Source organism: Anser anser (assembly GCF_964211835.1).
Source record: "Anser anser genome assembly, chromosome: 2".
Lineage (NCBI taxonomy): Eukaryota > Metazoa > Chordata > Aves > Anseriformes > Anatidae > Anser > Anser anser.
This window is the reverse complement of record NC_139721.1, coordinates 105,994,035-106,018,244: the sequence shown is the minus strand read 5'-3', so window position 1 is coordinate 106,018,244 and position 24,210 is coordinate 105,994,035. Positions and strand designations below refer to the sequence as shown.

At 44.0% G+C, this 24,210-nt stretch overlaps 1 protein-coding gene across 1 annotated transcript; it reads left to right on the top strand.

The window, feature by feature from the left end:
• The first annotated feature begins 5,087 nt into the window (after positions 1-5,087).
• Positions 5,088-16,404, top strand: PDIA4 (protein disulfide isomerase family A member 4). The gene is made up of 10 exons (XM_083822419.1): positions 5,088-5,369; positions 8,629-8,803; positions 10,835-11,040; positions 11,726-11,864; positions 12,046-12,251; positions 12,892-13,050; positions 14,147-14,298; positions 14,690-14,846; positions 14,932-15,165; positions 15,736-16,404. The coding sequence occupies exons 1-10, from the start codon at positions 5,273-5,275 to the stop codon at positions 16,149-16,151; spliced, it is 1,941 nt and encodes a 646-aa protein (XP_083678545.1). The 5' UTR covers positions 5,088-5,272; the 3' UTR covers positions 16,152-16,404.
• Positions 16,405-24,210: the final 7,806 nt, after the last annotated feature.

Here is a 24,210-nt window from a genome sequence, read left to right as displayed (position 1 = left end):
CGCAATGGAAGGGAATGGGCTTCCTACAGCTTTCAGAGTTTTTTATACTAATACAAGATCTTTTGAACAGGTAGCAACAACGCAGGCAATGCTACTGTCCTTATGTGTAGCACAAGGGTATCTTCTGCAACCCTGGGGGCAAAGTTAACTATATATTCACGTATGTAACTCTAAAGGCTACAGCATCCCAGCATGTGGCCTTGTCCTTAGTAGAACCTACAATGATTTTTTCTAGACAGTTGCATTCTGCTTGAAATATACATTTCATGCTGGACATCCACTAAAAGCATTGCTTTTTGGATCACCTTCCTGACTTGCTGCCAATGAAACCTTTGTGTTCAGTTCAATGTCATAAATAAAAATGCATTAAAAATAATTCACTAGTTCTGAAACTAATGCACAAAAGCCCTGTGTGTCCTTTCCATTCAGAAGGCAGCACTGTCAATAAAGCCCCGTCCCTCTGCCAGTTTAATGAGCTTTAGCAACTGGATGTTTGTTGATGCTCTGATGTCAGCCTGCCAACTCCACAGGCTATCCTCCATAACAAAATTCCTTGAAAATTTTGCATGGTGCATATAATATAAAGAGGGGATTTTTGACTTAGCAAGGTCCTGTGTCATTGCAGTATTTTATGGCCTTTCAAATGGCTGAAAATAAGCAGATATTTAACTGGGTTTCTTTGGTGGCAACTGAATCTCTCACAGGGTACTCTTCACACAGACAAGTTGCCAATATCTAGTCCCCTGAGCTACGAACACCACAGGATAGGCCAGATTTTCAAAGCTGAGTCACCAGAACCAGTATTACATCTGTGTATTATGTCTTTTATTATATATATATATTTAACTATTTATTTTCCTTTCATAATAATTTCACAGTTGACATATATGTGTATATATATATAAAATAAGGAAATGGAGAACAAAAGTATTTTTAAAATAGGATGTCACTTGTGTAAATACTACCTAGCATGCTGTTTATTAGAGAACAGATTTTGATCTCTAATGGCTGAAAATAAGTTAATACAATATTTAAATTATTGGTTAGAAATATGCAGTATCATTCTGAATCACCTTGGGTTACCAAGGGTAAGGCCAACAGGTTATAACGGTATGAAAACACAGTATGCACAAAACTTAATCCATTTTCAAATAACTAAAGTGTGCTAACACCTGGATTTTTCTGCAGCATAGCAGATGTATCAGACAAAAATGTCTTTCACCTGGAACTGTTCCATAGATGCTTTGTGAACTCTTATGCTTTCAGTGTTTGTTTGCTCTCTAGCAATGTATGGAGCAGACGTGACTTGCAAATGTGGCCAATTTTTCACTTCTTACATGTTGCAAGGGACCTGTGCCATTCACTATTCCATGCATCTAACCTACAGATGGCCCTATACTTAACCATCTGTTCCAAGCTCTGTTCCACCTTCCTTCTACCTAGAGAGCCTACTGGTAAAGAGAATGATTATTCTGTTGCTAAATGTCATGGCTTTGGCTGGGACAGTTATTTTTCTTTGTAGAGGCTCAAACAATGCAGTGTTTTGGATTTTTGATGAAAATAGTGGTGATAACACACTGATGTTGTTGCAGAGCAGCGTTTGCATAGCACCAAAGACTTTTCACAGCTTCTCGTGCTGCTCTGCCATAGAGGAGGCTAGGGGTGCACCAGGAGCTGGGAGGGGACACAGCCAGGACAGGTGACGCAGACTGGCCAAAGGGATACTCCATATCATATGATGTTGTGATCAGCAATTAAAGCTGCAGGAAAGAAGGGGGGGGGGGGGAGGAAACGACACATTCAGAGCAATGGCATTTGTCTTCCCAAGGAACCATCACGCGTTATGAGCCCTGCTTTCCTGGAAGTGGCTGAACACCTGCCTGCTGATGGGAAGCAGTGAATGAATTCACTGCTTTGCTTTGCTTGCAAGCATGTTTTTTCCTTTATCTAGTAAACTGTCTTTACCTCAGCCCATGAGTTCTCACACTTTACCTTTCCGATTCTCATCCCTATCCCAGCAAGGGAGAGTGAGTGAGTGAGTGGCTGTGCGGCACTTAGCTGCCTGCCAGGGCTAAACCGCAACATTACCTCAGGTAAAGAGCAAGTACTTGGCAAAAAGCCACAGCACTGTTACTCATAGGACTTAGTCCAGAGGATTTTCAGCTTCATATGGCCATCCCTACATGCAAGCAAGCCTTGAGGGAACAGGAAGGAATCTTGGAAAAAGTGCACGGATAGCACACTCTTTCCAGTGCCTGGTGTATTTCACATTCGCACAAAGCTTACAGTTACACTAAGATACACCACAGCTGGTCTCTGATGAATTACATTTCTGTTTAGTGTGTTCTTTATGACCCGTTGTGTTATCCTGGGTTAAAAACTGGCTGGATAGCCGGGCCCAAAGAGTTGTGGTGAATGGAGTCAAATCCAGCTGGAGGCCAGTCATTAGTGGAGTCCCCCAGGGCTCAGTACTGGGGCCAGTCCTCTTTAATATCTTTATCGATGACCTGAATGAGGGGATCGAGTGCACCCTCAGTAAGTTTGCAGATGACACCAAGTTAGGTGCGTATGTCGATCTGCTCGAGGGTAGGAAGGCTCTGCAGGAGGATCTGGATAGGCTGGACCGATGGGCTGAGGCCAACTGTATGAAGTTCAACAAGGCCAAGTGCCGGGTCCTGCACCTGGGGCACAACAACCCCAAGCAGAGCTACAGGCTGGGAGATGAGTGGCTGGAAAGCTGCCTGGCAGAGAAGGACCTGGGAGTATTGGTTGATAGTCGGCTGAACATGAGCCTGCAGTGTGCTCAGGTGGCCAAGAAGGCCAACAGCATCCTGGCTTGTATAAGAAGCAGCGTGGCCAGCAGGTCCAGGGAAGTGATTGTCCCCCTGTATTCGGCTCTGGTGAGGCCACACCTCGAGTACTGTGTTCTGTTTTGGGCTCCTCGCTACAAGAAGGACATGGAGGTGCTCGAGCGAGTCCAGAGAAGGGCAACAAAGCTGGTGAGGGGTCTGGAGAACAAGTCTTATGAGGAGCAGCTGAGGGAGCTGGGGTTGTTCTGCCTGGAGAAGAGGAGGCTCAGGGGCGACCTTATCGCTCTCTATAGGTACCTTAAAGGAGGCTGTAAAGAGGTGGGGGTGGTCTATTCTCCCACGTGCCTGGTGACAGGACGAGGGAGAACGGGCTAAAGTTGCGCCAGGGGAGGTTTAGGTTGGATACCAGGAAGAACTTCTTTACTGAAAGGGTTGTTAGGCATTGGAATAGGCTGCCCAGGGAAGTGGTTGAGTCACCATCCCTGGAGGTCTTTAAAAGATGTTTAGATTTAGAGCTTAGTGATATGGTTTAGTGGAGGACTTGTTAGCATTAGGTCAGAGGTTGGACTAGGTGACCTTGGAGGTCTCTTCCAACCTAGACGATTCTGTGATTCTGTGATCCTGTTACCCCAGCCTAGACCCGCAGACACAGCCCCCCTGGTTTGAACATAGACAGGACTGTGGTCCTTTGCCAAGGCCCTGTTTGTCTAATGGGATGTGCCTAAGATCCAGGCTACAGTACCTACCCACACAGTTAACCCCCGGTTTGGCAGTCTTTCAGTCAGATAATCAGGCTGTCCTTGTGTGAGCAGGGATTACAGGGTTTCTGTCCTGCAGACTTTCCTGATGCAGTTCAAACAAATCCAAAAACTGTTATTTGTACTGTCTGCACTTCCTTTTTCACTTTCTACTGGATCTTGGTGCCTGACACCTGTGACTCTCTAGCAAGTTTACTAACCTCGTTTTTCAACTTGGTTAACGAGTATAGGTATAAAACTTAGCCGTCACAGAAGAAAAACTATTTAATCCTGCATTTCACATTCTAACAGATGAAAGCAATAATCACGCTACTTCTCCCTCTTACCTGGTTATTTTTTTTTCTATGAGTTTTTTTCACCTGTTTTCCAATGTCCAAACAATGTCAGCCCTGAAGTGCTGGGTCTGACAGCACACCCCTACATTGGTATAATATTGATATTATCCAGCTGTCTGCTGGTTAATCTCCAAACAAAGCTGGGATAAAATGGATTGCAGTAGCAACCATTTGTCTTATGGCAGAACTCAGATGAGGATGGCAGCAAATATTTCACACACCAGCACTACACTCAAATCACAGAATCACAGAATTGTAGGGGTTGGAAGGGACCTCAAGAGATCATCGGGTCCAACCCCCCTACCAAAACAGGTTCTCTAGAGCAGGTTGCCCAGGTAGGCATCCAGACAGGCCTTGAATATCTCCAGAGAAGGAGACTCCACAACCTCCCTGGGCAGCCTGTTCCAGAGCTCTGTCACCATCACCGCGAAGAAGTTCTTTTGCATGTTGGTGAGGAACTTCCTGCGATCCATTTTGTGGCCACAAATCAATAGTCATGTCAACCAAACACCCTGTAAATCTCTCTCTTGCGAACTCAGATGAGGAAGGCAGGAAATATTTCACACACCAGCACTACATTCAAATCAATGGTCATATTAACCAAACACCCTGTGAATATCAACCTCCTATACACTTAATTTTTCACATTTGGGTCACTATCCAACCCGGCTATGTACCACCACCGCATTACTGTGTGTCTATGTTAACAAAACACATAATCGGAACAAACTCTGTTTATTTTAATATTTATTCCCAAATCAGGCAGGATCAAGACAGCTTTTCTGAGCAGGTCTCATAGAAGGTCCCACTAAGCTGTAGCAATACGCATTTAATTTGAAAAAAATAAAAAAGCAGGATTTTTTGTGTGACGTTCTGTGACCTCCGACGCCCACCACACAACCACCGGGACCCGCCCCCCGCCCGTGTCGGCCCCGCAGCACCGCCATCGCACGGCCCCCTCACGGAGGGCCACGCCCACCCGCGCACGCGGCTCGCCCTGACAGGCCGCCGCCACCGCCCTTGCGCCCGCCCCCCGGCAGCACCCGCCAATCCTGAGCGCCAACGTTACGCTACGCACGGCGGGCGGGCGGGGAAGCCCCGTCCCCCTCCCTCCCCGGCACCACCCCCGCGCCCGCACCGCGGCTGCGCCCCATGCTCGTGGCGGCCGGCGGTTGGCGGCCGGCGGGCAGCCAATGGGCGCGCGGCAGCTCAGAGCAGGGCGTGCAGCTGCGCGCCGACGGCCCCGCGCGCTCCTTGCCCCGCCGCAGCGGAGCCGGGCCGGGCGGCGGCAGCAGCCAATCAGGGAGCGCGGTAGGGCGGCGGCGGCGGCAGTAGGAGCAGCAGCAGTAGCAGTAGCAGTACCGGCGGGATGAGGCGTCGCGGGGTGCAGGCGCTGCTGCTGCTGCTGGGGGTGGCGCTGGCGCTGGCCGTGCTGGCGCGCGGCGCGGCGGCCGAGGAGGACGAAGGTGAGCGCGGGGCGGGGCGGGAGCCGTGGGGAGCCCCGCTTCGGGCCGGGGGGGGGGGGGCAGGTTGCCTAACCGCGTAATTAAAAGCCTGTAATTAGCCGCGGTGGACGGTGCTACGTTGCCAGGTCGTGTGCCGCCTCGTGGCGTCAAGGGGCGCGCTTGCAGCCCTTCGGAGCGTCCCCGTTTCCCCAGTTTGTGCTGTGGGCGCTTTTCGGCCTTTCCTCCCATTGTCCTGGGGCGTCGCCTCTTCTGTGCGCTTGTTCCATCTCTGCTAATTAAATCGGCTGGTTGTAACCGTGCAGCCCTGTGACAAAGCCCTGAAGTTGTTGTGATGGGCACGCCGTGGCTGTTACGCCCCTTGCATGGCTACAAGGAAGGGTCCACGTAGAGAATCCGATACGGAAAAGGTGGAGGAAAGCTGCTTTCATAAATAAGGCTTTTGAGTGACCTGGGAATGGATTACAAGTCTTGGCCTCTGTGTTTCTGGAGATGGAGGTCATCTGGCTGGATGCAGCCTGGAAACAGGCTCTACAGTGCCCTTCCCAAAGGAAGCTTTCAGAGAGAATCCAAAAGGTGTTCGTGTTTGGGTCCAGCTTTTTCACACGGAAATCATCTTACTCAAGGAAAACTTACCAGGCCAGGTTTCCACTAAGGGTTGAGAGTTCAGTAAAGCCACTGCATCAATCAGTTTCAGGTAGAGTAGCCCATCATCCCAAAAAAGGCGTGCCAGTTAGTATCACGTACCTAGAGTTTTAAAGTAGGCGTCATTTCTATTAGTTGACTTAAGTAATAATGTGTTGAAATTTGTGCTATGAAACGGTCTGTATTCTGCTTGAGGACAAGTTATAGCAGAGCTGTCTCTTCATTGCCTTGTTCACCTTCTTTGCAAGTAGCTTTAAGAAAGAAAGTGCAGGTGTTTTATTTTCTTGAGCTGTATTATACAAATACTAACTTGTTACTTCTACTGTTTCAGATGTCACAGTTACACTCATCCTGTGTCTGTTCTCTTGAAAATGTAAATCATCGATTCAAAATAAAGTTCCTTAATGACAAAAGCCTCACTGCCCCCTTACCTGCTCAGATCCTTAAAGCGGGTCCTTTGGACCCAATGCTGGTGGAGGTGTTAGAGGTAGCTAAAGTAATCCTAAGCGCCAATGAAGCTATAGACTCCAGAGGATGAGTTCGTGGTCATTACAGAAACATATATTCTCCTTAAGCAATTTTGGAAGGGCTAGAGTCCTGCTGTTACATGCCTCTATCATGCCTCCACCTCTGGGGAGGAAGAAGTGGATGTGTGTAATGACCATACATCAATGTCAAAGCTTTGTGTTGGCAGGCTATGCGACTGCTTCCAGTGGAAGATACAAAATTACTTCAGTGATACACGTGAAATCCAGTGGTTTAGTGTTTTTAACTTAAGCAGAATCTCTACGCGTGATGCTTGGTTCTCTCCTTTCCAGACTCTGACCTTATGCTGCTGTTACTGCAGAGGTCTTTTTCGTACCAGATGGAAGCTAACCTTGTGAGCAGAAACAAGAGTTGCAGTCTGGTCAGTTTCAAAGCCGCATGAGCAGAATTGACTAATGAGTTTTGCTCAAGTTCCTTCCATGGTAAAAAGTCAAATCTGATGTGCTTTGCTTGGAAAAGCAACAGATATTGCACAGCTCCCAGGGAATTCAGGCATAGACCAACCTGAAACACCCTGCAGTAAAATACAGCCCTCGAATCTACTGAGCACTGATGTCAGCAGAAGTTTTGGCTGCTGAACACCCCTGAAAGCTAGCTTTCTCACAGTGGCATTCCCAAATGTAAATAAATGAATGCCCTTGGAATTCTCTTGCAGTGTGTTTGGAAGCTCAGCCCTTCCACTGCAAGTGTTCCGAGGCAGCAACACCGAAGGCATTGTCCAGTTGTAAATAGTGCTTTTAGCTGATGCTTAGATGAGAGGGAAACAGTAGTAGTTGTTAAGAAACTTAATTCAGGTGACTTCCATTGTGTGATAAATGATCTCCTGTGATCTCTGACCGCGTCAGAGACTTCAGTATTTTGGCATTGTATAAAATTGGGTTCTAACTAAAATATACACTCCCCTAGAAAATATGTTTGTGCAGATAGCATATGCACTTATTTTTTAGTATCTTTTGATAGAAAAATGGTTATTGGTGTTTAGTGGTATTATGTCCATGATGAGAACGTTGCTGTGGTTTGCTGTTGGCCTGAAAATAAGTTGGGTTTTCTTCCACTCTTTCCTGTTTGTACCTGGCCGCTGAATATTACATTTATAATTCTTGACTTCAAATTCCAGGCAAAATCAAGAGTATTTTCAGAATTCTTGTCCTGGACACATAGACTATGTGTGCGTTATCTGCTGCCTACTGCAGTCCTGCATGTCAACTTAGTCGAAAGCTAGCTAAACTTAGATAGAGAATATATAATTTTGAAAACTTTAATTTTCTTCCTGCTTTTTTAACCATGGAACTCCACGTGGCTAAAAGGACCTTAGTTACATTGATGTATGTTTTACATTAGGGATGAGGTATTGTCATCGTTTGTTCTGTGACTGAAATTCTTATAAAAACATTCAGTAAGGTTTGTTTGCCTAGAATTATAGCAGTTTTAACAACGTCTTTAAAACGATCATTCATGTCTTTGTGAATGATCAAATGTTAAAGACACCATCTCAAATTCTAAGGCAGACTGAACCGGTTGAAGTGTCTTGGCATCAGATTTCATGTTCAAGTCCCACTTCTCAAATTGAGCAAATCTGTCTTCTCCAAAGGCCTGTTCTAGACCAGTGGTTTTGGACTCCTTAAACCAAAGGGCCCCCTGGGTGGGGGGCCTCACTCCATTTGTTCCAGAAGGACGTCTTGTCTCTATCACATGCCTGGGGATGGGTTTGCAGGGGTGTATTCTGTGACAGTCAGTTTGTTTTTACACTTGCTCCACAGCCTGGTGCTGATTCTGAGCCTACAAGCAGAGTGATGCTTTTGCATGTAGAAAGCCTCTTCAATAAATTGAAACATCTCTGTAACTGAAAGCAAGATAGGTTGGGGTGGCAGGGCTGGGCTTGAGCAGTTGGGGATGGAAACAAAAATTCCCAAGCTTGGGCAGCTGTCACTGGATGTGGAACAGGAACTAACCTGGTACTTCTTTAACTACAGGATACATCTAATCCATCTTTAACCTGGTAGAGTTATTTAAACATTAAGCTTGACACAATCTAGTCTATATTGCATTTTTTTTAATTCTACTTTTCCAGAATCACTTACAAAAGAAGTTGATGATGATGATGATGACGACGACGAAGAGGAAGATGATGACGATGATGATTCTGAAGTTACAGAAGAGAACGGTGTGTTGATCTTGAATGATGCAAACTTTGACACCTTTACTGCAGACAAGGACACTGTGCTGCTGGAGTTCTACGCACCATGGTGGGTTCACAGTCTGCAGCACCTCCTTAGGCAGCAGGATGGGATGGGTGCTGGGGGCTTTTTTGGCAGTATGCAATCCTAAAAGGTGAGCTTGGGCTGTTGTTTTTGGGCTACTCTTTACCAGGTATCTATCTGAACAGTTTTAGGGAGTGAGGAGTTGTTGATACTGTTTCCTCATGTTAGTAAGCTGTGATTCTAAAAGCAGATGTCTGGATCATGACTGGTTTAAAAACATAGGTGGTTTCAAAGGCTATGGAGCACTAGTGCTGGACTGTGCAGTTGTCCAGGGCTGGAGATGGTTCTGGAGGTGTCCCTTTCCCTGCTCCTGTAACATAGGAAAGAGCATGCTGTTTTCTGTCACCACATATTTAGGTCATACTGAGGGTTCCTGTGCCAAGGGAAGCACTGCCCTGGGTCTGTCTCTGCTCTGTGCTTGTCAGGGAGCAGAGATGGTCCCAGTGAGCCCCAGAAAAGTTGTGCAGTATGACCTGGCAGCACGCTGTCTTGGCATGTTGGCCTATCTAGAACCAGTGTACTTCTAGATGTGGAGGAGGCTTCCCTAGCTAGAAGGTTTTCCTTTTGAAGTTCCAGTCTCTGTCCTTGCCAGAAGGATGTGGTGTTGAGTAAGGATATAGTTCCTTCATACTTCTAGTTTAAACAGTGCCACATACATGATAAAAATTCTGCTGGTGTACACTGAGTTACATCAGTACACTCAGGAGCTACCATGGATTTACCTGTGTACAACTGAGACAGAGAACTTAAACCAGAATGTATCTTTTTTTGCATTCTTATGGACAAAAATAATGAGGATCATTAATGGGAAAAATAAGAGTAGAATATTTGCAGTCAAGCTGATGCGTTAGTGCTGCAGCCAGAAACTCTCTTCCTTTGTGGCTTAGTGATATAATGGATAAGTCATTTGACTTACCCATTTGTCCTTTTTCATAGAATCATAGAATATCCTGAGTTGGAAGGGACCCATAAGGATCATCAAGTCCAACTCTTGGCACCACAAAGGTCTACCCTAAAATTCAAACCATATGACTAAGTCCAAATGCTTCTTAAACTACAACAGGCTTGGTGCAGTGACTGCATCCCTGGGGAGCCTGTTCCAGTGCATAACAACCCTACTTGGTGAAGAACCTCTTCCTGATGTCCAGGACTTTTTCTAGTCTTTGAATGGGAGGGGAGGAGAGTATGATCTTGCTTGAGGTAAAGTTGTGTTTTATCTAATACCAGTCTCATCACACAGAAGCCTATTCCTTTTTGGCAACTGTAGTTTGCCAGCTTGAAAAGTGAACTTGAAGCTTAATATAACCAAGTAGAAGGATGTGTAGTCACCACAGACTAGACACTTTTTTTCCTGCACCCTTTCCTGCCAGTTGAGAGGCTAAGGAATACAGGCTGTCTGTTACATGCTACTTTTTTTTTTTTTTCCTGTTCTGTCTTCAGTTTGTCAAGCTGTATTCAGCTTTTCATATGCTGGTATCCTCTGCTGTGCCATTTTTTGCAGCAGTAAGTTGTGCTCTTCCCAGAGTTTTGGCATGATCAGAGAGAACAGGTGCTGTGATATGTGAGTGGATAACTTCTGGTTCATTTTTCTCTTCAGTTTGATTTTTAGGGTACCATATAGAGAAGATGAACCCAAATTAGGGAGAAGCTGAAGTCTGAGTGAGATGTTATCTGGGGGCAGGGAGGAGAAGCACAGTACAAGGTTTGCAACTTTGTAGAAGCAGTCATCAAATTTTCTTGCAGAGGCTTTAAGAAGCATATATGGAAATATGGTATCTTTTGAATAGGGGTGGGGGTGGAAAAAGAAGAAAGGTTGTGATTTGAGCGAACTAGCTATAGCATCTCTTGCCCTCTCACCACCACTACCACCCCCCATGAGTCTGAAAATACAGCATGACAAATACTCTTTAAGTTGATGCTGTGAACATCTGGTAGAAGGCCTCCTGGAAATGTGGGGTAGTAAAATACGTCTCCATGTCTGTCTTGCATTTATCTGTCTACTTGTGTCTTTTACAGGTGTGGGCACTGCAAGCAGTTTGCTCCTGAATATGAGAAGATAGCCAAAACTCTGAAAGAAAATGACCCTCCTATTCCAGTTGCCAAAATTGATGCTACTGCAGCGACTTCACTAGCAAGTCGTTTTGATGTCAGTGGCTACCCAACCATTAAAATCCTGAAAAAAGGCCAGCCTGTTGACTATGATGGTTCTCGAACAGAAGATGGTAAGCACCAGTCCTTTGCAGTTCTTCATGACAAAGCAAGGAATTCTATGGTTTTGCTACTCAGACCGTGTATTATCAAGGACTTTGATCTCAAGTTCCATTGTGTTAAGAGGAACAGTATTATGAAGGCTGAAATTTTATCCAGTCTTCTAAATTCTGTGTACTAGAAGGTAATTCTGCAGGTAGTGTGTAGTGCTCTTAGTGAGGAAAGGTTTTTAAAATTATGGCTTGATTAGAATAGGAGGTATTGTTGTGCTTGATGAGAGATCAGCCAGTAAGAAACATCAGATTTGTAAATTGACATTGTGTATAAAACCCTATGGTTCTCACTTAATGAATGTGTCTATCTTCACTCCAGTCAGAAGGAAAAACTACCTTTTCTGTCTGCTTTGAATGGAATTCACGTAATAACTTGCTGTAAAGTATAGACTGTGTTCTGCATAATTAAGATGCTCAGTAGGTGAAGAGAATATTAAAGACCTTGGCAATACCAGCAGTAAAGTAGACTATAAAGGAGCTTGATTTAAAAAAAAAAAAAGTGATGTAGTGTAAACCAGTATAAAAACTTGACTGTTTGTTCCAAGACCATGCTTGCCGCTCTGATATCTTGATATTGACTCTTGCATTTGATATACTATAGATATGATAGTGCAAACTTTAACTGGGCTATTGAACTATCTTTCAGAAATTGTAGCCAAAGTCAAGGAGGTTTCTGACCCTAATTGGACCCCTCCACCAGAAGCTACACTGGTATTGACCCAAGATAATTTTGATGATGTTGTGAATGGTGCTGACATAATTCTGGTGGAATTCTATGCTCCATGGTAAGCAAGAAGGTAGTCACCTCTGCTTTACTAGCACAGCTGGCCTGAACGTGCTTGGTGAAGATGTTTTCAGTCATTATGCCTCTTCTAAAGAGGCTTGCAGCTCTTTCACTGCAGGGTTGAAGGTACCTAGCAGGACTGTGCATTGTAAAAATTGCCCTTTACCCTTCTCCGTCCTTAGGTGCGGACATTGCAAAAGGCTTGCTCCAGAATATGAGAAGGCTGCTCAGGAGCTCAGCAAGCGCACACCTCCAATTCCCCTAGCTAAAGTCGATGCCACCGCTGAAACTGACCTTGCAAAGAAGTTTGATGTTAGTGGCTACCCAACTCTGAAAATATTCCGCAAAGGCAAACCTTATGACTACAATGGTCCACGAGAAAAATATGGTATTGTGATTTCTTTTCTTTACTGCTACATCAATACATTTATAGTCAAGCACAGAGCTTGCAAACTTGTTCACATCCTAGCAACAGTAGTTAGAGGAACCTGAAAAAAGATGCAGTCATATCTACATAAGCCAGCAGTATAAAGTAGTCTTATCTTTGTATCATCTTATGGTGGTACTGTAAGCTCCTTTTAATATAAAGTAACTTAAATGTACAAGCTGGCAGTATGAGTAAATGAGCAGCCATTAGTTGCACTGCTCTGTAAGGGCTGGTGAAGTGCTCGGTACTGGGTTGTAATATTGAGGGAAGAATTAGGAATATCCGAGTGGAATCATGTCTCATAGCAGGGTCACAAGACTATGAAGGATCTAAAATTTCAAAAAGATGAATTACAGGTAAGGTCATCTGATATCCATGGAAGTCCTGAAACCAGCCTAAAAGAGACTATCCACAACTGAAGCCTTTGAAGACCATGACTGCAGTCCTGTTGATGTGGTCTTTTGGTTATTGTGGAAGGGCTGCACAGAAAGAAGGGTGTCAATGGGAAATGTGGTATTAAATGATGCTGTAGAGAAAATGCCTGAACCTTTCAGTTTAGTAAATGTTCTAAGCAATTTCTTGTGGTGGGTTTGTCTCACAGGTATTGTCGACTACATGATTGAACAGGCTGGTCCTCCATCTAAACAGATCCAGGCTACCAAGCAGGTACAGGAATTTCTGAAGGATGGGGATGATGTCATCATTATTGGTATCTTTAGTGGAGAGACTGACAAAGCCTATCAGCTCTATCAGGAAGCAGGTAAGGAATGTTTTTAAATATTAGAAGACCAGGTTGTTGATATTCTGCCCAAGACTTTACACATGAGAAGTTCCTTTATTTTTGCTCTGAATTCAGTAAGGGACCTAAAGAGGGGAAAAGGAGACTAAAGGGTGATCTTCCACTTTTACTCAAGGAAAAAAGCTCATACCAGGTCTTGATCATGTAACTGAAGTATCAGCCAGTTGCAGGGGGTAATCTATTGATGTTGCATCCCTAAAAATCTATGCACTAGAGAAGAAGGAAAATTCCTAGCTGAGGTACAAATCACAGCTTCTTGCTAGCTTTGCCATATGCTTTTGCTGGCTTCATATCTGACAGTTCCAGAGGCTGGACTCTACAGAGTTTATTTGGGGTGGAGAGACTTGGAGGAAGGATCATCATCCATCTCTGGGTCAGTTTAGCTAGACCATTCCTGGCAATGCTTATTTTTACCACCACTCTGACATGACACGCTGATAGTCCTGTTAACAATTTTTGCTACCATGTGTAAGAGGCAAAGCACTTTAAGTGCTCAGTCCCTCTAATCAATCCGCGTGTGTCACAGGACTGAAAGGCTCAAACAGAAACAGAGTGGCTGTAAGCAATGAGAGAAGTCAGGGCTATTCCTCATGATGTGGCTATGCCTGCTTCTGGGGCTGCCATTGTTTATATCTGGATTAAGAGCTGATCTGGCTGTTACGGCGTGGCAAGATACAGAACTGTCTCCCAGGTTGCCCGCAAAGGAAATGGTTTGACTAGTTGACCTTGTGAGTTCTTTTAAAGCTCTACTTTTCTCTTATTTTGTGGAAAGCCAAGGAATAGGAGACTGATAAACAAATAGCTGCTTCAGCTTCACTGTGTATGTTCAGGAAGCTGTTCAAGACTTTACTTTGTGATTTAGAGTAAATACTCTAGATGCATGGTTGAACAGCATCCAAATAGTGCTACCCACATGTTTCCCCACCTGTGCTGTTCTCTAAGACTCTGGGCCACTCCATGTCTGAGAGAATTTCTGTGCAGTACAGTACTAAGATTTTGGTTGAAGGCTGTCAGTTCAGTTCTTGACGACTTTTCATTTTCCCCAACCTTTTTTCAGCTAATGGCTTAAGAGAAGACTACAAGTTTCACCACACCTTCAGCAACGAGATTGCAAAACTATTGAAAGCATCTCCTGGAAAACTGGTTGTAATGCAGCCAGAAAAATTTCAGTCAAAGCATGAGCCCAAGATGCATGTTTTGGATCTTAAAGTGAGTAGTTAGTCCAAAGCTACAAAGTTTGTTCAGAGATTGATGGCTTTATTTGTATGTATGAGCAGTTGGCATCTTTCTGATGGAAATAGTTCATTAGGTATTTGAGGTAACCTGTTCGTCTCCCAAAATTATTCTGGTTTGTTCTTCAAAGCTTTATGAAATTAACACAGAGATTATGCATTCAAATAATTTACTACTGCAATTTTCAGGTTAGGCGTAGAACACTAAATTATCGTTAGTGCTTAAGGATTTGAAGAATACGGTGAGGGCATTGTTTATAACATGCCACTTCCTTAGTTGTGCATGCACAAATACTAGTTTCCAGTACTGTGTAACAGAAATGCCACTTATTTGCACGTCTTTTCCCTGTTTTTCTTTTTTTTGGCAGGATTCTACAGATGGATCAGAGATCAAAGAGCACGTGCTAAAACATGCTTTGCCTCTAGTTGGTCATCGCAAGCCTTCCAATGATGTTAAAAGATACACTAAGCGTCCTCTAGTGGTTGTCTATTATACTGTAGACTTTAGTTTTGACTATCGTGTTGGTAAGTTCACCATCCCTCTGCTTTGGAAGGAAGCAAGCAGTATGTAACCAGAAATCACTAATCCTGCTGTATTCTGGTTCTTCAGCTACTCAGTACTGGAGAGGCAAAGTTCTGGAAGTGGCCAAAGACTTCCCTGAATATGTGTTTGCTGTTTCTGATGAGGAAGATTATTCTTCTGAAATAAAAGATCTAGGACTTCTTGAGAGTGGAGAGGATGTCAATGTTGCCATTCTGGATGAAGGTGGCAAGAAATATGCCATGGAGCCAGAGGAGTTTGATTCTGATGTACTCAGGCAATTTGTGCTGGCATTCAAAAAAGGTATAGTTCCTAAAAAGAAAAAAGCCATTTGCTTTTTTTACTTCCATCACTTTTTCCCTGGTATTATGGCTACAATAAAATCATACGTGCAACCTTGTAGTGCTCTGTGGCTTAAAACTTTTGGATGATTCTTGCCCTTTTTCTTTTCTTTTAACCTTGGTTCATTAACTTTGTTGTTTAGGTTATGCTGTGGCATCTAGCTGTATTCTAACACTGAAAGTGTTTGGTAAGCCTAAAAGCTGCTTGTAGCTTTGAAGTGCCAGTTGATCATTCATATTCATGGCTAGTGTAATAAATCACTGTCTAATACATTATGGACGGATACCCAGAAAAAGAGGGAGGAAGCTTCTAGAGAATTGAGACATTGTTGCCAATATTTCACAAGCTTGCCATAACTAAAAAAAAAAAAATGGTCAGCAGCCTAGCCAGTGTTTCCTGTAGAGGTAAGCTCATTTACTGGTGCAACACTTTTCCTTGGTGTGAGGATGTACTTCTGCCCTTTCTTAGGGGAGATCATAAGGATTGTTTTTACTCTGTGCTAATAATGGTGTGTGTTTTCCTTTCTCCTAGGAAAACTGAAGCCTATTGTGAAGTCCCAGCCAGTGCCAAAAAATAACAAAGGGCCTGTGAAAGTGGTAGTGGGTAAAACTTTTGATACCATAGTAATGGATCCGAAGAATGATGTTCTCATAGAGTTCTACGCCCCGTGGTGTGGACACTGCAAGAAACTAGAACCAGTGTATAATGAGCTAGGCAAAAAATACAAGAATGAGAAAAATCTAGTCATAGCCAAGATGGATGCTACTGCCAATGATGTGACAAATGACCACTACAAAGTAGAAGGATTCCCTACTATCTACTTCGCTCCGAGGGACAAGAAGAACAATCCTATTAAATTTGAAGGCGGGGACAGAGATTTAGAGCATTTGAGCAAATTTATAGAGGAGCATGCGACAAAACTCTCCAGAACAAAAGAAGAGCTTTAGATGAGATGAGGGATGGTAAAGAGAGAATTTTTTGTACCTTGTAGTTTAAAGAAAGTTACCGACAAAACTTCCTGAGAGAAGAATTCAGCAGTTGGAACAAGGAAATTCTTGAGCAGTAAAGCAATTGCAGTATCTTTTTTTTGCATTGCAGGAAAGTTTTCTCTGGACACTGAACTTCTATGATATGAATGTCTTACGTTAGCTGTGGTTTTGATCTTTGGAGGAAAAATACATCCTTTATTTTTTGTGACTATCTTGAGCTTGATTCTTTGATTCCAATGCAACTGTTTTTTTAGAAGTTAAAAGATACTACCAAAAAGAGAGAACCAAATTCCTCTACCAAATATACTTGTCTTCTTTGTTGGTATGGTTACTTTGGGGGCGGGAAGCCAAGCTCTCTTGTTTTATTTCTGTGTACTTACTCAGGTGACTGTATTACTGTATTGACTGAGAGTAAGAAAGGGTGTTTTCTAAAGTGTGGATGAATTAGTCAGTGCTATTAAGATAAGACACCAGTAACTTGCTAACCAAATACGCACTAGACCTGTCTGCTTTTGACTTGCGGACCTCTGTAGAGCAGGTGATGCTATAATAATGAGAAGTGACTTAGACAAATTTGATATGCGTTCGTATTGACCAGTTTATATCTTAGTCTTCCCAAGTATGTTTTGGAGCAACTGGAGCATGATGGAAGTAACATCTAGTGGGGCTAATGCTAGGATTCAGGTATCAGATCTGTGTGTTGCTGTCTCAGAGAAGATAGTGTTTGGCACTGATTCTTCTGTGGAGAAGACTGGACTTAGCAGTCCAGGAACAGCCTGCCTCTTTCCAGAGCTCTGATGCTGTAGCATGTGCCACTTGAGTGTCACTGGAGCAATTTTGCAGCAAACTTAACTTCGCAGGTAATGCTCCTGACCTGGCAGCATTGTTTTCAGTCTTACAAGAGACCAACATAATCAGTCTTCCCTCAGTGTTTCCATGCTGCATTAGCTTTCAGCCTTTTGGAGGGTGTGAAATCTAAAACCACCACCCAGTCTTTTTTTCTCCTGATGAGATGGCATCTTCTGTGTAGCAAGAATAAACCCATGTGTAGGATTTGGTTGTTAAGGTAATGCCCAAAGCCTTCAAAGGGATAAGTAATGCTTCTCTTATCTTAGTGTACTTTGCATCCCTGTTGAAGGAGGTGTGCTTCTGCCTCAGTAAGGGACTGTTTCCCCCAACAGTTAACAACTTTCCGAGCAAAGCGTGACTATTAAATTCTTGCAGAGGTGTATGAGACTGTATGAAGGCTTTCCCTTCATTAAAAATTAAACTGAAGCTATTGAACAAAGCTCACCAGCAGATTATGAATGAAGGGGATGGTGTTAAATCTCCATGGAGTGCTGGGGTGTGTGAGATTGCATTTAGCTCCTGTTGTTTATCAGAGGAAGCTGAGAAGTGCTGAGCATTTATTTACTCAGGATCATGTCTCAATTGCTGCTTTGTGTTAAAGCAGTTGTAGTCATTTACTTCATGCCCTGGCATTGTCAGTCTCCTCTTTCCACGGTAGAAAAGGCTTTCCTCTACTATCCCTAAATATACAGATGCATGTTAAGTTTAGGCAATGCTTCATCTACAAGACTCTTAGAAAGTGCATTATCTTCATTTGCTGGTTACAGCTTTTCTGTAGAGCCTTTGGAGGCCACAATCTGTGATAAATGTCTGTGTAGGTAATAGGACATGAGATCAAACTTAGCTGAGCATCAATGTGTTAGAGATGATTTTTCAGCTTTATATATGTAACCCAAGTAGAATGTTCTGTTCTGTCTCTGCCAGTTGCTATCAGCTCAGTTTTTCAAAGAAGTAAGCACAGATTTCTTAAACCTGTTCTCAAACACAGTTCAGTTTCTATCCCTGAGATACCTCACTTAACACTGCAGGAAACTAAATTGCTTCTGCTTATCACTTGCTCTTATGATAGATTAGTTGCAGGCTTGTAGGTATTTATTCCAAAACAGATGTTGCCTACCCAACAGGAGGACACAGATAAATATAGAACGTGTAGTGGGGGAGGGAATCCCTTGCTGGTGCTGAGGACTAAAGCTGGGGCTGAGGCTCCATTCTTGGGACAGTAAATGTCAAAAGTTGGTAAGAATTTTCCACCTCTCTTCTTGCAGCTGCTAACTTCATATCACTGCCAGTACTGTACTGCTTCTGGAGATCTGCCTTCCACAGGAGGCTGTGAGGGCAGAAGCCACTCTGGGTTGAAAGCAAGCTCTCCAGCTTGCAGGGGGCCTTGCAGCAATGCAAGGCCCTGGGAGTGGCAGAGCTGTGCTTGCATGGAACTCCTGCATGCTTTCCCTTCCCTGCCTCTGCAGGTGGAGGCAGCCTGGGTTGCAGATACTTAGGGCTGTGCTCAAGGGCCTGGGTTTTATTTTGGGGTGGCACTGCTCAAGTCAGAGCTGTGTAAGAGAGAAATAAGCCTAGCTGTAATATTACGAACTTAATTTCTTGGCATCTGTGAGCTGCAAGAGCAGGCACTGTTGCCATGAGTTAGTTACAACCATGAGGTTATAGGTTTGGTTTATGAGCATTAAAGAGGGGTGAATTCCTCATTCTCTCTACGTTGGTGTCATTTGGCTGTATTTCCCTCCGGTCCTTGCCTGTTGTGCCCCTTGGCACCTCCGCTCTGTAACTGTATTTATCCTGACTGCTTTCCAGCAGAAAAGAGAATACTGTTGTCTCTCAACTTGGAGCAAAGTTATACTGGAAAGCAAATGAACTTAGCTTCAGTATCCCATCCCCTGTTGTGTGCACTGTCAGCATACCACAGACTTTCTCTGAGACTTGGCCCTGTGCCAGGAGTCTCACTGGGGTAGTTTCATCATTAGGCCACAGCTAGATAAAGCTATCTACCTGAAAGGTGACTTTTTTAAAAAATGTGCTTGATGCCTTTAAGGAAGATAAGTCATACCATCTGTTGGATTTTCTATTAAATGCTTTTCCCTTTCTGGTACATGAAGAGTGGCGTCTATTCATCCTAAACTCTAATAAGGTATTACCTAAGTACTACTGCTCAGTTTCGGTGTTTCACCTCTTACAAAAGGGGGAAAAAATGCACACAGTGCAGAAAAGCAAGGGAGGAGGTCACTTGCTCTTCCCATAGCTGTGCAAGCATATGATACCATCTCAGGTTGTAGTTCCAAGTGGAAGAAAGCTTACAGTTCAGGCTTCAGCACAGGTTTGTGTAGTAGTAACCATTCCCAGATAGATTGCAAGTAGCTCAGTGGGGAAGACTTACTACCACATCATGTTCTCACACACAGCTTTGAGGGGAAAAAAAAAAACTGTAAACTGTGGTATAGTTTATGTAGTCAGAGCTGAGACTTCAGGGCCACTCCCTTACCCTGAAGGGCCGAGGAGTGGGGTGGTAGTACCTCCAGCACAGCCACTCCTCCACTGAGAGTGAGTTTCTGTTCTATTTCTAGGGCAGTCAAGGCTATAGTAAATAAATGCTGTCCTGGGACCCTGATGCTAGCTTTTTTTTTTTTTGATTGAGAGAGATTAACTGGCCATCTTTCTGCAATCAAAGTTATTGCTTGGCTTCTACAAAACAATTCTGTTCTTCTAAACTGTTAATTATGGTGATGTCTGGGGATGGTCCAAGATGTGTTTGGTAGCAAGCAAGGCATTACAGAGCAGACAATTCCACAAAGTTTATTTGTTCTCATGTAACACCATATGTTGAAGTAATAGGCTTCCGGAAGTTCAAATGTGAATAAGAATGTATGATGGGGTTAAAGACTTCAGAAACGAGCACTTGCTATAGTGGTCAAACTTCTGTCCTTTCTCTCATGGTAGGCAGGAGAAGCCCCTGCAAGCTGCCCCTGCTCCAAAATGCATTTGGTTACCATCTGAATTGGAACTGCACAAGGATCAGAGAACTGAGTGTTGCAGCCTGTGGGGTAATAAGTACATCAAGCCCCGAGCAAGCGAGTATGTAACCCACTTAAAAGTGACACAAAGCCATGTATTTGTTAAGTAAAGCAAGCAAAAGCCAAGTTGCTTAAGTTGCATAGCTCCCTTTTTGGTAAAAAAAAAAGTGGTGATCTGTGACCAACACTAGCTGAAAGCTCTGAAGTGATGCAGTACCTTGCCTCTGTGACCAGGTGTTTCTGGGACATTGGTTTGAACTGTGGATTGTCACAAGAATCACTACAAATCACCATGGTCCACGGTGACCAGGTTCCCGTGGTGTCAAGGAAGAAGGGCTTCCCCTCTTTTCCTGCCTGAACCTGTAGTAGGTTGCAGGAAGCCATGGGCTGGCAAAAGCTTTCTAGGCACACAGCCTCACTTGAAATCTGTCCAGAATCCCACAGAGCGTGGAAGGTTGCTTGCTCATCTTTGGCAGGTCCTTGGCCCTGAAGCTGACTTCCTTAGACGCTATTGTGCATCCTTCCAGAGTCCAGGAGCCATGGACTGCTGTCATTTCAGCATGAATGAGGTTCCTGTGCCATGAACAGCTGGTCTTGCACCCTGTGGTTACCTGAGTCTTTGTACCATGGCTCTCTGGGGAACTCCTGAATGCTTGTCTGGCCAAGTCCTTGGCAGAGGCTGGGTGAGACCGCTCGGTACTGGAAGGACTTGGTCTGGAAGGTTGTGGCCACTCTCCAGTTTCATCTCTGCTTGTAGAGAAGAAAAGATTTCCTCTGTGAGTTACCATTAATCTATACATCAGAAAGGCGGAAGTTTCCCTTCCAGAAATGCTCTTTGTTCAAATTCCAAGCTGTGTGCAGATTGGTAAACAAAAACGCAGAGAAGATAAAGCTACATTTAACACAACCGTGCAAATAAAACCCTTATCAATATCAGTAACCCAATCCCTTGATGGATTTCATTGTGCTGGGGTTTTGAACAGCCATTTGTTTCTTCATTGTGAAAGCTGATGTTTGTCAGCCTGCTCTTGATTAATGTGCTGCTACTCGCTTTATCTGAGCTACAGTAACCTTCCTGAAATTTAGTATGCTTTGCCTTACAATAGAGGAGAATTATTCTGTAATACAGCCTAGTACACTGCTCCTCAAAGTGATAGAAGTAGAGTAAAAGAAAATACTGCAGAAGGTGGGCTCAGAAGAAAAACAACTGATAACCCATGTTTCTATAAAGTCTGAGAAATCAAGGCTAGACATGACCATTTACTCACTTACTCTGATTTCTTTATATACCAGTCTGTTTCCAGCTGTTTGAGCCTAATAACTTGCATTTAACCTATGTACCCATTAAAAAAAAAAAAGTCTACACATAAGTCATGGAGCTTTCGTTAAGTGCTGATGCTACACTGATGTCCACAAAATGCATTCAGGTAATGGATCGTGCCTTGAAAGTGGTACTATTTTGAGTACAGAAGGCAATTTTGCATTCACTTATAGAGCGATATAGTTCATATTACTTCTGCTTTTACCTAGAGGTCTTCACAGAGGGCCTAGTGGCAGGTGGATTGAGCTTTATTCAAGATCCTTCTAATAAATCTGAAGGAGAAATAAGCAAGCAGTATGTGCAAATCTAGAGAGGCATTTATTGATGTACTAACCGGTCCATTGAAATATAAGTGGCCTTACTAATCCACCTCCATATATTTTTCTGAGAGCTCATCCTTAGAGTTCAATTCAGACAAAGCTGTTAAATCTTTAAATAGAAAAATCACTGAATAAATGGAAAAAAGGTCACAGTGGGCTTTGTTTTTCATTTTCATGCTTCCACAATACACCACCATTAACAAGATCCTTGATGCTTGCTGTTTTCTGTAGTGGCACAGCAGCAGTACAGGCAGCGCTTCCTCATGCTGACAGCTATCCAACAGGACTGCTAAGGATCAAAACTTCTTTGATCTCAGTGATGTGACAACAGCTTCAGTGGTGCAAGCAATTCAATGTGCGCTTTATTTCTAACAATGCATCCTTGTTTTGCTGAGAATTAGGTTGTCAGATAATGTAGGAATGGTCAACCTTAATCAGAGACACTATTTAAACACCTCAACCTGAGGAGATGCAGCTGAACGATGGATGTGTAAGTAGCAACTCATCCTCATGGCTGTGGAACATTGCAGTTTGAAAGACCGGACCTAGATGATTGATGGAAAGCATACTGCTTGGAAAAGAAAGAGAAAATTCAAATAATGTGTAAAGATCACTATGAATATGTAACCACAAATAGAAGGCAGTACTGCTCATCACTCATCATACCATAAGCAAATACAGATCAATAACTATGTGAGTGAAGGAAAAAAAAAAAGTGAAGACTTTTGAAAGTCTTTGAAAGACTTTGAAAGTGAAGTCTGAAAAATGCATTAATTCAGATACAGAATAACTAGAAAAGTATAAAGATCTACTTGGAATTACAGATATTGTGTTATTTGACACAAAAAAAAAATCTGGTCTGAAAACACCAATTTTAGCTTATCACTGGCTGAAATCAATAATAGATTTAGACCACTCATTTTTAATCTTAGTAAAAGAAAGAATGTGCATTGCTTGACTCAAGAAGTGCTTCTATAATAGACAAAGAAACCAACTTCAAAGAGTCAATCAAATGCATTCAAAAATATACTGCTGGACTTACATGTTTGTCATCCAAAAAGAAGCAGCTATTATGTGGTTCTCTGCTAAGATATTTCCTTTCACCTAGGTCGTTTCTTTTTTCTCTTTTTGTTTGTTTTGTTTTGTTGAACCCAGTGTTAACCTTTCAGAATAAGGACTGACAAAAATATTTTGACCACCTTCCCCGTACCCAGAGATTTTGCCTCATCCCCCAGCCCCTGCCTTCCCACAAAAACTCACGGCTTCTCCTGACACCTGCAAACCCAATATGCTCTTGGGATTCCCTTGAAGCTCTAAAATCCCATTTTTTTTGATTCATTAACCCCCTTATTTATGCTAGAGCTTACTTGGCACCCTTTTTTCCCCACACCCAGCCCTGGGGAAGGGGTGCAAAGGCCGGAAGCTATTTAAAGTATTTGGGTACTTGTCATTGCACTAAGACAAGCCGAGAGGCTGGGAGCCGCACGGCAAGCAATGTTCCACCTGCAAAAGTCAAGGTTGAGACCTTGCATGGGGATGGGCTGCAAAAGACCAGTCAAGTGCAGTAGTGGGAAGGGGGGAAAGAGAGAACGAGGAGATCAATCTGTAACTGACTGTGAACAATCAATTGAGATACCCCACTACCTTCGGACCAGCCGACAGCACACCTCCATCCGGCTCTTATTTATACCTCCAGTATTCGACTACTCTTTAGGATATGGCTACTGATGGCTCTGTGCCCTCGGTGCCGTGTCCCTGGTGCCGTGCTCTCGGTGCCAGCCCCGCCGCCGGCGCCAGGCCCGATTTGAGGCACCCGTCACCGAGCGGAGCCAGGACCGGACCTTGCCGGCCGCCAAGCGCCGCGCTGCCCCCTGGGAAGGCGTCATGCAAATCACGGCACCGCGCCTCTGCTGGAGCCTGCGCGTGGGCGAGGCCACGCCTCTGGCCCCGCCCCCCACCCCCCATTTTCTCTCAGAGGTGATCTGGTTTCTGCCAGCTGAGAAAAAAGTGTGCCAGGAGGGGGTGCCCAGGCACCCTGCGGCTTTCAAAATGTGTTTTTAGAAGCAGCCCTATGGGGAAAAAAAAAAAAGCGTTTCTGCTCCGGGCAGAAACTCCTTCTACACTCACGGTGCCAGCAGGCACGTAACGTACCCCTGGGACTGAAGGTCTCCAATAGCGCCAGTGTTCGTGAACGCCTCGTTAAAAATAAACAGATGAGTAAAGCCTCGTGCTTTGCCAGCTGATCTCATGGCTTGAGAGGCCTGGTCTGCAATGATTCGCACCTGAGCGTTCCACAACCCTGTGAGGCGCACCAGCACCTGGAGAAAGCAAGCACGTTGTGCATGTTCACCAGAAAGAAGAAACCTAAGCCTGTGACTGACCTCAGCAGTACCTGGAAAACATGTCGGGAGAGTGTGGACTGCAGCGTATGTCACCTGCAGGTGCATTTGGTAACAGAATAGAGCATCAGCAGTGTTCAGGAGGGACAGAAGCAACAGCAATGG

Bases quoted from the DNA above. Each gene is read 5' to 3' on its own strand.
- PDIA4 (XM_083822419.1), top strand. From the start codon at position 5,273: ATGAGGCGTCGCGGGGTGCAGGCGCTGCTGCTGCTGCTGGGGGTGGCG. The intron at 5,370-8,628 runs GTGAGCGCGGGG...CTACTTTTCCAG, and splicing joins GGCGGCCGAGGAGGACGAAG to AATCACTTACAAAAGAAGTT. The intron at 14,299-14,689 runs GTGAGTAGTTAG...TTTTTTTGGCAG, and splicing joins TGCATGTTTTGGATCTTAAA to GATTCTACAGATGGATCAGA.